Source organism: Phoenix dactylifera, chromosome 6 (assembly GCF_051530095.1).
Source record: "Phoenix dactylifera cultivar Ajwa chromosome 6, Ajwa_hap1_PhDact_Kaust_v1.1, whole genome shotgun sequence".
Lineage (NCBI taxonomy): Eukaryota > Viridiplantae > Streptophyta > Magnoliopsida > Arecales > Arecaceae > Phoenix > Phoenix dactylifera.
Window position 1 is genome coordinate 37551192 of NC_143195.1, and position 15139 is coordinate 37566330.

The 15139-nt window shown below is 41.6% G+C and overlaps 2 protein-coding genes across 2 annotated transcripts; both read left to right on the plus strand.

Moving 5' to 3' along the window:
* Positions 1-1324: 1324 nt before the first annotated feature.
* LOC103703902 (protein NRT1/ PTR FAMILY 5.2-like) lies at positions 1325-7188 on the plus strand. The gene is made up of 4 exons (XM_008786948.4): positions 1325-1528; positions 2157-2374; positions 4964-5535; positions 6016-7188. The coding sequence occupies exons 1-4, from the start codon at positions 1408-1410 to the stop codon at positions 6905-6907; spliced, it is 1803 nt and encodes a 600-aa protein (XP_008785170.3). The 5' UTR covers positions 1325-1407; the 3' UTR covers positions 6908-7188.
* A 3641-nt stretch (positions 7189-10829) lies between these two features.
* On the plus strand, positions 10830-14872 carry LOC103703903 (protein NRT1/ PTR FAMILY 5.2-like). Its single transcript, XM_008786949.5, has 4 exons — positions 10830-11025; positions 11808-12025; positions 12715-13286; positions 13815-14872. The coding sequence occupies exons 1-4, from the start codon at positions 10905-10907 to the stop codon at positions 14704-14706; spliced, it is 1803 nt and encodes a 600-aa protein (XP_008785171.3). The 5' UTR covers positions 10830-10904; the 3' UTR covers positions 14707-14872.
* Positions 14873-15139: the final 267 nt, after the last annotated feature.

Sequence of the window (15139 nt, forward strand, 5' to 3'; positions counted from 1 at the left end):
AATGTAGTGATCTTAAATCATCAAAGATCAGATTATTTCGAGATAAGAATCACCAATGATCTAAAATCATCTTCGTGATTCCAATTGCGTCACCATATTGGGAAAAAAGAAATCTAATTTAGCTGCTGCATCATCACATTAGGAAAAATCTTCTTGATTAAATGACTAGATTGATCACCAAAAAGTCCAAAGCGATGATTCTTAAGGCCCAACTACCCTAAGACTGTCACCAACTTTCTAGAAGCGCTTACTCTTGATGAAATAGTCGGTCTCATGGCATCAGATACTCGTCGATTTTAGACTATAAATAGATTCTAATAAAGACTTCAGAGTGTTGTTTGTCATTGACGTTTCGTGCATACTCTGCAAACGCACGGGTAGTCTTCAAGCTCATAAAGTAGCAATGGCCCGGCTCTCTCCTAGAGACAGCCACGGGTAGGATGATCCTTGAACTACCTTGAGCTCTAACTCAACAAGTGGATATGATGAGGCCCAGGTCCAAATCAACAAGACTTACCAGACCTCAAAATTTTGAATTTGTTAAGCCTTGCAGCATTTATTTGAGGAGAAATCCGTGCACCATGCTGCCAATCATAGCTGCTCGCTCGTGTAGAAGAATAGCTCTTAATAAATGAGGCTTATAGAAACGAGCAGATATGATTAGCAGTGTGCACCACATGGCCGTGCATGCCGTGTAGAATATAAATTTTCCTATTTGAGTGTCGTCAGATTTATGCCATTCTCACAAGCTAGTGAAGCTAGCCTTGAGGTTTTAGTCGGGGAGTCGCCAAATTCGCACAAGCATAATCTTGGATAATGATTTACCCGATCCACTTGCGCATCCTAAAAAATTGTTCTTAGATTCTATATTATCATGAAAGCTTTGTTGCGACAATTGCTAATTATTATTAAAAATTTTATAACAATAGTGTATTTTGGATTCTATTGGATTACCATGCATGCTCTTATCCTCGAGACTGCTTCTAAGATATTTTCACGTACGCATTGACTAGTATTACTTGTGATTGATTAACTGTGAGCACTCGCTAAAGTATTAGGGCATAATAACTCAGTAAAAATCAGAATAGACCATGTCAATAAAAGACAGGAAGATAATTTGTTCTTGTTAAAGATTTAAGAAATTGTCTGTTTATTGGCTGAATCCCCATTATTTGTTCTTCTTTATAGGATGACACGCCATTATGAGGTAGGCAATTGAACCTACTGGATGGCACATAGTGTAAATGACCACTAGACCTTGGTTCATTTGATGCAGGTTGGGGATAGTATATGGATGGCATATGATGCAAGAATCTATCAAGGAGGTCTATAAAAGCCAGCGCTCATGAAAGCTATCTTCCATCTAGCTTGTTTGTGGTTCCAACTCGCAAGGGACCCTGCCGAGCCATGGCAGAGCGCTGTGAGTCCGGGCAAGGGGAGTACACAAAGGACGGCTCTGTCGATCTAAAGGGCAACCCTGTCCTTAGATCCAAAAGAGGAGGATGGACTGCTTGCGGTTTTGTAGTGGGTAATGACTTCGCCTGTCTCTTTGCCCACTCATCCAATCATCCAATCGCATATTTCCTGAGCTTTCAAATGAGAAACTCGTATTTCGGACTCCATAATCTTGTAGGTTCCACTAAATCCCACCCTGAAATCTATTGTCCTCCGGCTTCAAAGTCGACTGCTATTAGATTCCCATAGAATCCATCTAGTCTCCCCATTAAATCCCTTCGCTTTGCTTTCGAAGGACACCAACTTCTCGCATCTATAACATAAACCTTCATTTCCTTTGAGGACCCCATCAAAGAGTTGCAGTATGAGACATGGCCCCAACTCTGGTTTTTGGGTTAAATTTGCAGTGGAGAAATATCCTCATGAGTTGTGAACTCCATTAATTGGTGGTCTCTGACCATCTTCTTACTGTTGGATGACTACCCACTACTAGGTTTTCCTTCAATTCAAGCAATATATATTATTTTTATCAAATAATCTGGTTGCTGACTTGCTACACCTACCTCGAAGGAAATTTTTGTTTAGAAATAGTTCCCTGTTGATCTTTCCTACTAACTTATTCATATTGTTCATTTCCAAGTATGACTCTAGAAAGAATCGCTACCAACCTCTACAACCATTTATTTTATTTATTTTGGCAGTGTATGAGGTGTTCGAGAGGATGGCATTCTATGGGATATCTTCAAATTTGGTGATATATCTAACAAACAAGCTGCACCAAGGGACTGTTACATCATCAAATAATGTGACCAATTGGGTGGGCACGGTGTGGATGACACCAACCATTGGTGCCTACGTTGCCGACGCCCATCTTGGCCGCTACTGGACTTTCATCATAGCATCCATCATCTATCTTTCCGTAAGTCTTCACTCTTATCCTCACTGTGTATTTAAGCACTCTTGGACTTGATGGAAGCTCAGAAGCATAGTATAATTGGAAGATACAAATAAACAAATTAACATGCCACATGTGGGATGTTGGCAACCTTGGTTACCAATTCAATACTTCAACTAATTTAATGTTTAATAATGCACCAAATGCCGACAGAAAGGGAGTAGACCTAAATCTTGATATTGTACATTGATATGATTTGGAACTAACAATTAGGTTTAACTAGGATTGCAGTATCATGTTTCTATCTTATATAAATTTGTAGGAAAAGTATGGCTTCCTCCTCTTGAGCATATCTTGTTTCTGGCTTCGAATCGGTTGGTACTTAAATATTAGATCCTTATACTCTTAAGGTGTTCTCCATTATTATTCTTGAACGAATATATATATATATATATATATATATATATATAGGATACATAATACAATTTGAACCTAACCCACTTTGCAAATAAAAGTTTACATGTCAATTATCATACTATTTGTTTCAAGTATTTTTGATAATGATTATTTATGTATTATTTTACTTCCCTTATGTAATTCTGTATTCTAAAATGAAGATTAATATTTTTCATTTCAAAGTGTCGTGACGATACCCAAGGATCTCAATATGCCCCTCTTTTGAATGTAATCTGTATAAAGAAATAAATCTGCTCTAGATGGGCACTTAATTTACGATTAGTTTGACGTGAAAAAGTTGCCCAACTTGCTCACTCATGGCCGACGAGTCTGCATTCATTCTTAGTAGACAAATTCACACTTGCTCGTTGGAAAGCAACAAACGACGGCGGAAGTTGTCTCATGTTGGGACTTTGCAAAGCTTCTAAAATCCATGGCTCAATGTCCGCAGCAATCAAAGCTGGCAAGTAGTCAATAAACTATCTCATCAGTCATGGGTTGTTGAGATATGGGGGAATGTGTTTTCTTATTATTTATTTATTTATTTGGCCTTTGTTAATTGAACTTCGATCCTAAAATCGTCAAACAGATAGCATCATGGCCAACCGCTCTGCAGACTTTTGACTGCTCAATTTTGAATTCAATCATTGTGTATCGTTTACCAAATCGGATTTTTCATATGATGACTATGATCTTAAATCGAGTTCAAAACAATAATTGTTCAAAATGATGTTGGGCTGGGAAAACCCAAGACCTTATCTCAAAGGGGTCCTTGATCATGCTTTATCCAAGAGATTCTCAACGCATTATGGGTCTAAGCAATATAGAGTTTGGATTCCATCAAGTTCAAGGACAAAGCTTGATGGTCCAATTCTACTATCATGGCCATCCATGTATTACGTGACGATCATGATGCATCAAAGTCTATGCTATGCATAAGACAGCTGCCCCTGCAAATACATGGCGCCTAATATACTATGGTAGCACAATACATAAACGAATTACGGTTGTAAACTACGCCATCAAGTTCGAACCAAACTCTTAAACACATGGCCACATGAACCCTTATAGAACACAAATCCAGTTATCAAGTATATTATATAATAAAAGAAATTACATGACCATATTTTCCTCCTTCTTCTTCCCACAAACTAAATGAGTCCATAAAGTTAGCTGGTCTTGAAGCAAATGGTCAAAGCTACGGTCCTTTGTGGTGCGTGGACTTCTCTGCAATGTGCTGCACCAAACTCTATGGTGCCCAAGGCTTGGTTCGATTTTTTGATCGAACCTACATTTTTGCCTAGGCCCCTCCCATGGGCCTATTTTTAGTGCCCAAGCTTGTTAAATTTTAGGATGAAATCGACGAGCCCTAGCTCATGATCAGCTCCGGCCGGATGTATCTTTGGCAGGAAAGGGGGGCCTGGGCCTTCCTTTGGTTGAATCATGCACTGATTGCCTTAGGAGATGTGCAGGATGGAGTTAGGCATGCTTTGAGATGTTTGCGGTTGGTTCTCCAACGGTGGATTCACGAGAAAGTGAATCCTTCTTTCGCGCGATAAATACACCCCAATTCCCCCCCTTCTTCAAGTGCGAGAGATCCCTTCTCTGCTCTCTCAAAACTCCAGGATCTCTCCTCCCACACCACCACCTTCTCTTCTCTTTCTTTCGCTGCCAGGGCTACTCTTCCTGCCTACGGTCCGACTTCGTCGCTCGCTACCGTGTTCCAATGCTCTGCCTACCGACCTTCTCCCTCGCCTACACAACGAGCAGCTTTCCAATCCTCCCCATCTTTTCCTCATCTCCATTTCCGCTCGCCCACCGCGCCGAGCAATCCGCCGACATTGTAACCCCGCGCCCAAACTCCCAAGATCAAAAACTATGTTCCCGCCACCTGCCAAAGGAATAGAGAGAAGGAAGGGGAGAAGGTAGGGAAGGAACAGGGAGAGAGGCAGAGACAAAGCAAGCGAAAGGAAAGGAAAATTAGAATGCAAACTTAGAATCGTGAGAAGATCTAGAGGGCTACTAATGAACTGGGAAATTATTCATCTCTATATATCGAGCAGCTTAATTTCAGTTATTCTCTTTTTAGTTTCGTATTCTTATGCTCATGTCTCGACGATGTTACTCTATCTAATGATCGATGTTCTCTCTCCCCAGGGGATGTGTCTTCTAACCATGGCAGTATCACTGCACTCTCTCAGACCACCACCCTGTGGAGCTAACACCGCGGACCCCAACTGCCACCACAAGGCGACCTCGCTGCAACTGGGTGTGTTCTTCTGCGCGCTCTACATCCTCACCGTCGGCACGGGCGGAACCAAGCCCAACATCTCGACCATTGGCGCCGACCAGTTCGATGAATTCGATCCCAAGGAGCGCGCCCACAAGCTCTCCTTCTTCAACTGGTGGATGTTCAGCATCTTCTTCGGGACCCTCTTTGCCAACACCGTCCTCGTCTACATCCAGGACAATGTCGGGTGGACCCTCGGCTATGCTCTCCCCACCCTCGGCCTCGCAATCTCCATTGCCATCTTCGTAGCAGGCACCCCATTCTACCGACACAAGCTTCCGTCAGGCAGTCCCTTCACTAAAATGGCCAGGGTTCTTGTAGCTGCAGCTCGGAAGTGGAGGGTTACCTTGCCTAATGACCCCAAGGAGCTCCATGAGTTGGATTTGGAGGAGTATGCCAAGAACGGAAGGTTCCGAATCGACTCCACTCCAAACTTAAGGTTGTTCTCTTTTGACCATTAATGCTCGAAACATATAGCCTTATCCGTTATTGAGTCGTCAAATTATGCTTCCATACTGTGCATGCGTGGAGTCTTCTCTGCTCGATAATTAAAAAACAGGGGGGTTGATGAGGGTAGTTTACCATGTAGCTTGCATTTTTGAATTACGCCGTCTTGCCTCATATATTTGGAGATTTCTCAATTTAGAGTCTGGTTGATGAAAGGGTTTCCGGAGAATTCCCATGCATGTATTATGCTTTCAAATTAGCACTCAGAATATATGACTGCTCGGCATGGACAGAGGTTGTAAAAGATACAATGGCCAATGCCATAAAAGAAGAGCAACCCAAACCCCATTCTTAAATTACGATACAATGCATTTCATGAGTAGAGCTTTCTCAACTTGAATCTCAGCTTTATACATACAGGCGCACACGCTTTGGATGATGATTGATTGTTGGATGCTTTGAATTTGTGCAGATTCCTGAGCAAGGCTGCCGTAAAGGCCGGCCCAACAACACCATGGATACTCTGCTCGGTGACGCAAGTGGAGGAGACTAAACGGATGCTACAAATGATTCCGATATTGTTTGCAACCTTCATCCCGAGCACGATGGTCGCTCAGGTGAACACCCTCTTTGTCAAGCAAGGGAACACTCTTAATCGACACATTGGCCCACACTTCCAAATACCTCCTGCAAGCCTTGCAGCCTTCGTCACAATCTCGATGCTCATCTCTGTAGTGATATACGACCGGTACTTTGTCCCACTAATGAGGCGATGGACCAAGAACCCTAGGGGAATTAGTCTCCTCCGAAGGATGGCAGTTGGGCTAGTTATCCATATCTTCATCATGATGATTGCTTCGCTAACGGAACGGCATAGATTAAGGGTTGCAAGAGAGCATGGTTTAGTAAAGAATGGGGGGAAAGTGCCGCTCACCATCTTCATATTACTGCCTCAATTTCTGCTCATGGGGGTGGCTGATGCTTTCTTAGAAGTGGCCAAGATAGAGTTCTTCTATGACCAGGCTCCAGAGGGCATGAAGAGCCTGGGAACATCTTATTCCATGACTAGCTTGGGGGTAGGGAACTTCCTTAGTAGCTTCCTTCTATCGACTGTGTCCCACATCACGGAGAAGCATGGCCACACAGGTTGGATCCTGAACAACCTTAACGCCTCTCGTCTGGACTACTACTATGCCTTCTTTGCCACCCTCAACTTCCTGAATTTTATCTTCTTCCTCCTCGTGTGCCGGTTTTATGTTTATCGGGCTGAGAACTCCGAGTCGGACACCACAGTCAGGGAAGAGGAAGCAGTGCAAATGCCAACCTTGAGGAATCACGCGCACGAGTTGTATTCAAATGGTTAGATCAGTATAGGCGTTTGTGGGAGCTGGGCATAAGCACTGTTATAGCAACAAGCATAAAGAAAACACGATGATGCAGTCGATGCTTGAGATTGTATGGTAAACAGAACAGATATACTAACAGATTATTAATTGCATGGAAACGATAGTTAGGATGTCGATTTTGATGTAATATGGTCTCACTTATGTGCCGGTTTTGGCAACTTTCAGACTCTGAAGAATTCCGCTTAATATTCCCTTTTACTCAAAAAAATAAAAAAACAAGAAGAAGAATTACAGTTCAATATGCATTTTGACGTGATTCGAAGGTATAAGTAAGTAGTTAGATAAATACTAAATAATAAGTACACTTATGGCCCATTGACTGGTTACACGGTACATACTGGCCTCGTTTGATATGATACAATTCCACGCCGCCCTCAATGTTTGTATACAGTTAAAGCCCAGTTCGAACGACACAGTGGCCTGAACTTCCAAACACCTCGGGCCCCAAATAATCCGAACTCTTCCTAGGCCCACTTGAGCTAGAGGCATGCTTTGAACTGTAGCACTCCAGATCATGGGCTACTGCTTGCGAATTTAAGCTTTGTATCCAGGCTTAGACGAAAACTAGGATCCAAAACTTAACAACTGCTGAAGGATTAGGGTTGGGCTCGTGCACCGAACTCATTAATAGGCCTGACCAGAAGCCCAGCCTGAGTTGCATTTGCATCAGAAAAAGAAGCCCATTTCAAATCCCAGGGCTGGCGCACTGCAAATGAAAAGGATCTGGATCGAAGAGTTTCCTTTTGGCAGACTGCATTAGAGCTGATGCAGAGGGCATGTCTTTCACTCGTGCGTAGTGAGTTACCTCACTTTTTGTTACCCCAAAAAAAAAAAAAAACGAAGCAAGCAAATGGCCCTGGTGCCGATGTATTCGTAAATTAGAGTCTACAATGTGCAGTGCATGTGAGAGTTAGCATAGATGGATGGTTGGTTTCTCCTCATCTGACTAAAGATTTTTTATGTAATACAATTTGATAAGTATTCATTGCTCCGCTTACAAAATTTAGTGAATTCGAAACCTTAGCCTTCTAAGGGTCAGTTTGATCCCAAAGGATCATCTAGAGAACCAGCTAATGGCTTCTACGCTTATGATTGGATCGAGCAACAAAATTTTGTAAGACCGCCATAAAATCATTGCAAGTGCAACCAAAATGAATATATAAAAGAAAGATCTGTATGTTCATGTAAGTGGATTTGTGGCTGACCCGTAAAGAATCTAATAGTCCAAGTGTATGTCCTTGTAAGTAAAACAAGTCAATAGTAATATCTGTGCACAATTGTTGAATCACAACTACTGCATTGTTGGACCACACCACGCACGCTAATAATTTATTGATCTTGAAGCAATTATTGTGCCAACAACCAACGATTGACATCGTCAAAGAAGATAAACCATTCTTTCACACGAAAGATACAACCCAGAACCACTTGGGGTTAGGGGTGGAAATTTTCATTGAATGTGAAATAGCAGTTAATTCAAGTAATGGGATTGGCTTCTCACAAGTCAACATGACTCTAGTAAAGCGGTTGGTACGCTCTATTTGGCGTTTGAGTTAAGGGCAAGATTCACTCAAAAGGCTGATGCTCACTAGTCTTTGAGATTAGCCTTGAGAGAATAACTACAATCTTGCAATTAACTGATGTTTAAAAAGCAATTATATTCCAAACATGTGTCTAAGACTTAGATTCCATTACATATGACATAAAAAAAAAGGGCAGTGTTAAAAATAAAATTTTGTTTACTAATGGACCTAATAAGCCACCAATGTATGGATTCTCCAAGCGCTGTCATATGACATGATGGATTTGTGGACATGAAGAAAATCCCTTTGCAGGGCTTTCAGCCCCCAACCTTAACCTCCGTTTGGCCGTCGAAGCATGCTTGACCACAACATCATATCCAAACGGATTGCACGTGCTCTTTTTTTTTTTTTTGGTACAACAGCTGCTTACACTGCTCTTGCATGAGCACAGTCAGCTACAGCACTATTGCGCGTGCTCTTTGCGGGCTCCAATCTTCAGTACAATTTGGCTCCAATCTCATGCTTCATTCTCAATTGGATCTCGTATCCTGTCCCGCGCAGGCACCTTAATTTCCTAATTTTTCATTTATTTTATCTTTCTGAGAGAAGATGTATGTAAACGTCTCTCGTCTGAAAGGGTGGATGAAAGTATGATTTTAGTTTGGATCTCCAAACAATGATTGACAGGCACTTTTAATGTCAAGTTGGGATATTTTGAATGCAAATATTTGCTTGAATGTATCAAAATACTATAAAAATATTTGGCATGTGAACTAGTCCAAATAGTCTAGGGTTTAAGTGCGGTCGAGCACGCTAGAATGTTTTGATAGAATAAAGAGGAAGCGAATCACTTCCTTCAATTTGTTTAAAGAAGAATAAAATATATAAAAAAAAGATGGAAGAAAAGAAAGAATTTCCAACTAGGAGGAAGGGCAATTAGTCAAAAAGGAAGAAAGGTACCTTTAAATCTCTTTTGACCCGAAATGCTCCCAAAAATGATAGGTGTGGATTGTATTCTCGCCGAAAAAAGATTCTGTCGTCTTTCTCAAGCCAAATGTGCAAAAACAAATCTTATCGCAGAAGGTTGGATTTCCTTTATCCTCCAATATTGGACAAGAATCAAAGATGGTCCAAATGCTATTCCAATGTGGCTCGTGTGTTTCTTTTGAGGAAAGAAGCTAATAGTTGGCTCAAGATATTCAAGTCACTGATCAAAGTGAACGCAAGAATCAAAAGATGTGGCTTATTCTTGTAGTGGCATATATGACGTGCCATCTCGTGGTGGACATGCTTGATGCCCTGATGTATCAAACATATTGTGCACCAGGATGTTTGATATGCATAGCCAAGTACATGACAATAGCATCCATGCACCAATGCTTCTCGACAACCTGATAAATGATGCAATACCAATGTCAACCACCTTACATAACAAATGAAAGGATAAAATTTGAAAAAAAAAAATTACAGCAACATCCATTCAATTTTTTATGATTTGTAATTACATCACAAAATTTTTAAATTTCCAATTCGATCCCAGCACTTAATTTTTGTTGCAATATGGCCGAGCCGTCCATCTCTGTCAAATCCAAGAACATATGATAATAATATGATAAAAATGTATTTTTAAAATTTTAGAAATATCCCTCCAGGGAAGGAACAAACTATAATTCGCAGTCCTCATGAACCCTTGCACCCTCTCGCTCTCACACTCTCAGTGAAACCCTCATTGATGATGTGAATCCTAAGCAAAGCTTCTTCTTCTTAGCCACGGCGCCAACGAGCCCGGGCTTGTGGCGTCAGTGAGCCTGGGCTGGCACGCTCATAAAGTAGCAACGGCTCGGTGCTCTTCTAGAAACAACCATGAAAAGGATATGGTGAGGCCTAGGTCCAAATTAACTCAACCACAAACTTGGATAATGATTTATCTGATCCACTTGCACGACCTACTAAAATATTCTTAAATTCTATATTACCATTGAAAGCTTCTTTGTGACAATTGCCAATTATTATTATTATTAAAAATAATTAGAATATTAGTTTCTCATGGATTTTATTGGCTTACCATATTCTTATCCTCCTAACTACTATTTGGAATTGGAAGGTATTTTTACATATGCATTGACTAATATTACTTGAGATTGATCTACTGTGTGCACTCACTTGAGTTTTAGGGCATAATAACTAAAATAATTTATTAGTAAATCGAACTTTTTCCTGGCAGAGTCCCCATTATTTGTTCTTCTTTGTAGGAGATGACACGCGCCATAATGAGATAGGCCATCGTCTCCTAGTGGTTGGTACAGTGTAGTTGAGCAGCATGGCAAATGATGCAAGTATCCATCGAGGAGGTCTATAAAAGCCAGAGCTCATAAAAGCTATCTTCCAACTACCTTGTATGTATTCCAACTTGCAAGGGAACTCGCCGAGCCATGGCAGAGCGCTGTGAGTCCGGGCAAGGAGAGTACACAAAGGACGGCTCTGTCGATCTAAAGGGCAACCCTGTTCTTAGATCCAAAAGAGGAGGATGGACTGCTTGCGGCTTTGTAGTGGGTAATACCTTCGCCTGTCTCTTTGCCCACTCATCCAATCCTCGAATCGCATATTTCTTGAGCTTTCAAATGAGAAACTCATATTTAGGACTCCATAATCTTGTAGGTTCCACTAAATCCCACCCTGAAATCTGTTGTCCTCCGGCTTTGAAGGGCCCATATACAACCCAAACCTATGATTTAAAGTTATCTAGCATTAGACTCCCATAGAATCCATCTAGTCTCGCCATGAAGTCCCTTCGCTTCGCTTTCGAAAGACACCGGCTTCTCGCATCCATGACACAAACCTTCATTTCCTTTGAGGAACCCATCAAAGAGTTGCAATATGAGACATGGCTCCAACTCTGGTTTTTGGGTTAAATTTGTATTAAAATCACCACTTATTCCAAAAATTTAAGCTAATAGGATGAGGCAGATTTGCTTATATATTTTATATTTTTTTATAAGAAATATCCGCATGAGTTGTGAATCCAATTAATTGGTGGTCTCTGGCCATCTTCTTCCTGATGGATGACTACCCACTTCTGAGTTTTTCTACGATTCAAGCAATATATTATTTTTATCAAATAATCTGGTTGCTGACTAACTACACCAACCTCTTCTTACTATATTATAATAGTTATTTCAATTGACTACTCTAGATGGAAATTTTTGTTTAGAAACATTTCCCTGTTGATCTTTCCTACTAACTTAGTCGTATTATTCTTTTTCAAGTACGACTCTAGAAAGAATTGCTGCCAACCTCCACAACCATTTTATTTATTTATTTATTTATTTTGGCAGTGTATGAGGTGTTCGAGAGGATGGCATACTATGGGATATCTTCAAATTTGGTGATATATCTAACCAAGAAGCTACACCAAGGCACTGTCACATCATCAAATAATGTGACCAATTGGGTGGGCACGGTTTGGATGACACCAGTTATCGGTGCCTACATTGCTGACGCCCATCTTGGCCGGTACTGGACTTTCATCATTGCATCCATCATCTATCTCTCGGTAACTCTTCAATCTTATCTTCACTGTTTATCCGAGTACTCTCAAACTTGATGGAAGCTCGGAAGCATGGTATAATTGGAAGATATAAATAAACAAATTATCATGTCACATGTGGTTGGCCAGCAACCTTGGTTACCAATTCAATACTTCAACTAATTTAAGGGTAGGAGTCCATAAAGTGTCCTGCCTGGTAGATCTGAATCTTGATATTTTACTTTGATAGGAATCTAACCCTTCCTCCTCTTGGACATATCCCGTTTTATCTTGTTAATTGAACTTCGATCCTAAATCGACAAATGGATAGCATCATGGCAAACAACTTTACAGGCTTTCTTTTTTTTGGTACATCGGTTATTCACAAAGCGTGAGCATAGCCAAAAGAGTGTACAGAAGATATTGCGCAGAGGTAGAGGAACATTTATATAACATATCTAAAAGATCACTTCTAAGTATTGCGCAGCAAAAGAGGCAATCTAATTCAAAAGCTTTTGAGTGATCATTTTTACATTCAATCATAGTGTATCGTTTACCACCTCGGATTTTTCATCTAATGATCATTATGCTCTCAAGTCGAGATGCTCTACTTTGTCGACCACTGGTTAGCTGCATTTGTTAGGTAGCTGATTAGTTTGCCATCATAAAAATAATGCCGGGGCCTGTGAAAACCTAATGCTGTTCTCTTTCCCCAGGGGATGTGTCTTCTTACCATGGCGGTATCACTGCACTCTCTCAGACCACCACCCTGTGGAGCCAACACCGACGACCCCAACTGCAACCACAAGGCGACCTCGCTGCAACTGGGTGTCTTCTTCTGCGCGCTCTACATCCTCGCCGTCGGCACGGGAGGGACCAAGCCCAACATCTCGACCATCGGCGCCGACCAGTTCGATGAATTCGATCCCAAGGAGCGCGCCCACAAGCTCTCCTTCTTCAACTGGTGGATGTTCAGCATCTTCTTCGGGACCCTCTTTGCCAACACCGTCCTCGTCTACATCCAGGATAATGTCGGGTGGACCCTCGGCTATGCTCTCCCCACCCTCGGCCTCGGAATCTCCATTGCCATCTTCGTAGCAGGCACCCCATTCTACCGACACAAGCTGCCGTCAGGCAGTCCCTTCACTAAAATGGCCAGGGTTCTTGTAGCTGCAGCTCGGAAGTGGAGGGTTACCTTGCCTGATGACCCTAAGGAGCTCCATGAGCTGGATTTGGAGGAGTATGCTGAGAGCGGAAAGTTCCGAATCGACTCCACTACAAGCTTAAGGTTGTTCTCTTTTGATCATTAATGCTTGAAGTTATTGTCTAATTATGCTTCTATACCGTGCCTGCGTAGAGTCTTCTAAGCTTGGAATTAAAAAAACAAGGAGGTTGATTAGGGTAGTTTACTATGTGGCTTGCATTTTTGATCAGTGCTTTTCTTGCCTCATATCCCTGGAGACTTCTCAATTTAGAGTTTACTTGATGAAAAAGTTAAGAGGATCGTGATGATGATAATTTCATGCTTTGCTCCCATGCATGTTTTATGCTTTCAAGTTTCAAAGTAGTCCTCCCAGAATATATGACTGCTCTGCATAGACAGGGTGTACCTTTCGCGCGAAAGAAAGATTCACCTTCCTTCATGCGGATCACCATTAGATCAAGCAATTGCCGCTTCAAGATCTGTGTAGAGAGCAATCCAACAGGCGATGTTGGAAAAGAAGATCATTCATTCTTTCATACAAAAGATACATGCACACGCACATTTATATATGAATGATGATGGTGTTTATTAGCTGCTTTGCATTACATGCAGATTTCTCAACAAGGCTGCTGTAAAGACTGGCCCAACAACGTCATGGATACTGTGCTCAGTGACGCAGATAGAGGAGACTAAACGGATGCTACAAATGATTCCGATATTGTTTGCAACCTTCATCCCGAGCACGATGGTCGCTCAGGTGAACACCCTCTTTGTCAAGCAAGGGAACACTCTTAATCGACACATTGGCCCACACTTCCAAATACCTCCTGCAAGCCTTGCAACCTTCGTCACAATCTCGATGCTCGTCTCTGTAGTGATATATGACCGGTACTTTGTCCCACTAATGAGGCGATGGACCAAGAACCCTAGGGGAATTAGTCTCCTCCAAAGGATGGCAGTTGGGCTAGTTATCCATATCTTCATCATGATGATTGCTTCGCTAACAGAACGGCATAGATTAAGGGTTGCAAGAGAGCATGGTTTAGTAAAGAATGGGGGGAAAGTGCCGCTCACCATCTTCATATTACTGCCTCAATTTCTGCTCATGGGGGTGGCTGACGCTTTCTTAGCCGTGGCCACGATTGAGTTCTTCTATGACCAGGCTCCAGAGGGGATGAAGAGCCTGGGAACATCTTATTCCATGACTAGCTTGGGGGCAGGGAACTTCCTTAGTAGCTTCTTTCTGTCAACTGTGTCCCACATCACGGAGAAGCATGGCCACACAGGTTGGATCCTGAACAACCTTAACGCCTCTCATCTGGATTACTACTATGCCTTCTTTGCCACCCTCAACTTCCTGAATTTTATCTTCTTCCTCCTCGGGTGCCGGTTTTATGTTTATCGGGCTGAGATCTCCGGGTCGGACACCAGAGTCAGGGAGGAGGAAGCATTGCAAATGCCAACCTTGAGGAATCACATTCATGAGTTGGATTCAAATAGTTAGATCTGTATGGGTGTTTTCAGGATCTGGGCATGAGCTCTGTTATAACAATTGGCATAAAGAGAACATGATGCAGTCGATGCTTGAGATCATATGGTAAGCAGAACAGATTTATTAACAGATTATTAAATGCATGGAATCAACACTTAGGATGTTGATTTTGATGGAATATGGTTTCACTTGCGTAAAACATTTAGGCAACTTTCAGACTTCGGAGAATTCCACTCAATAATCTGTTTAACCCAGTTAAATCTATTTAATCCATTTAAAATCCACTTAACCTATTTAACCTGCTTAATAAATAGTTTATGCAGATCAAGTTGGATTAACTGTTTAATAAACAGGTCAGGCTTGGATCTAAATTTTTGATCTGTTTAATAAATAGGTTGGATTCGAGTTAACAATTTTTTGACTTGATCACCATCCAACCCATTTA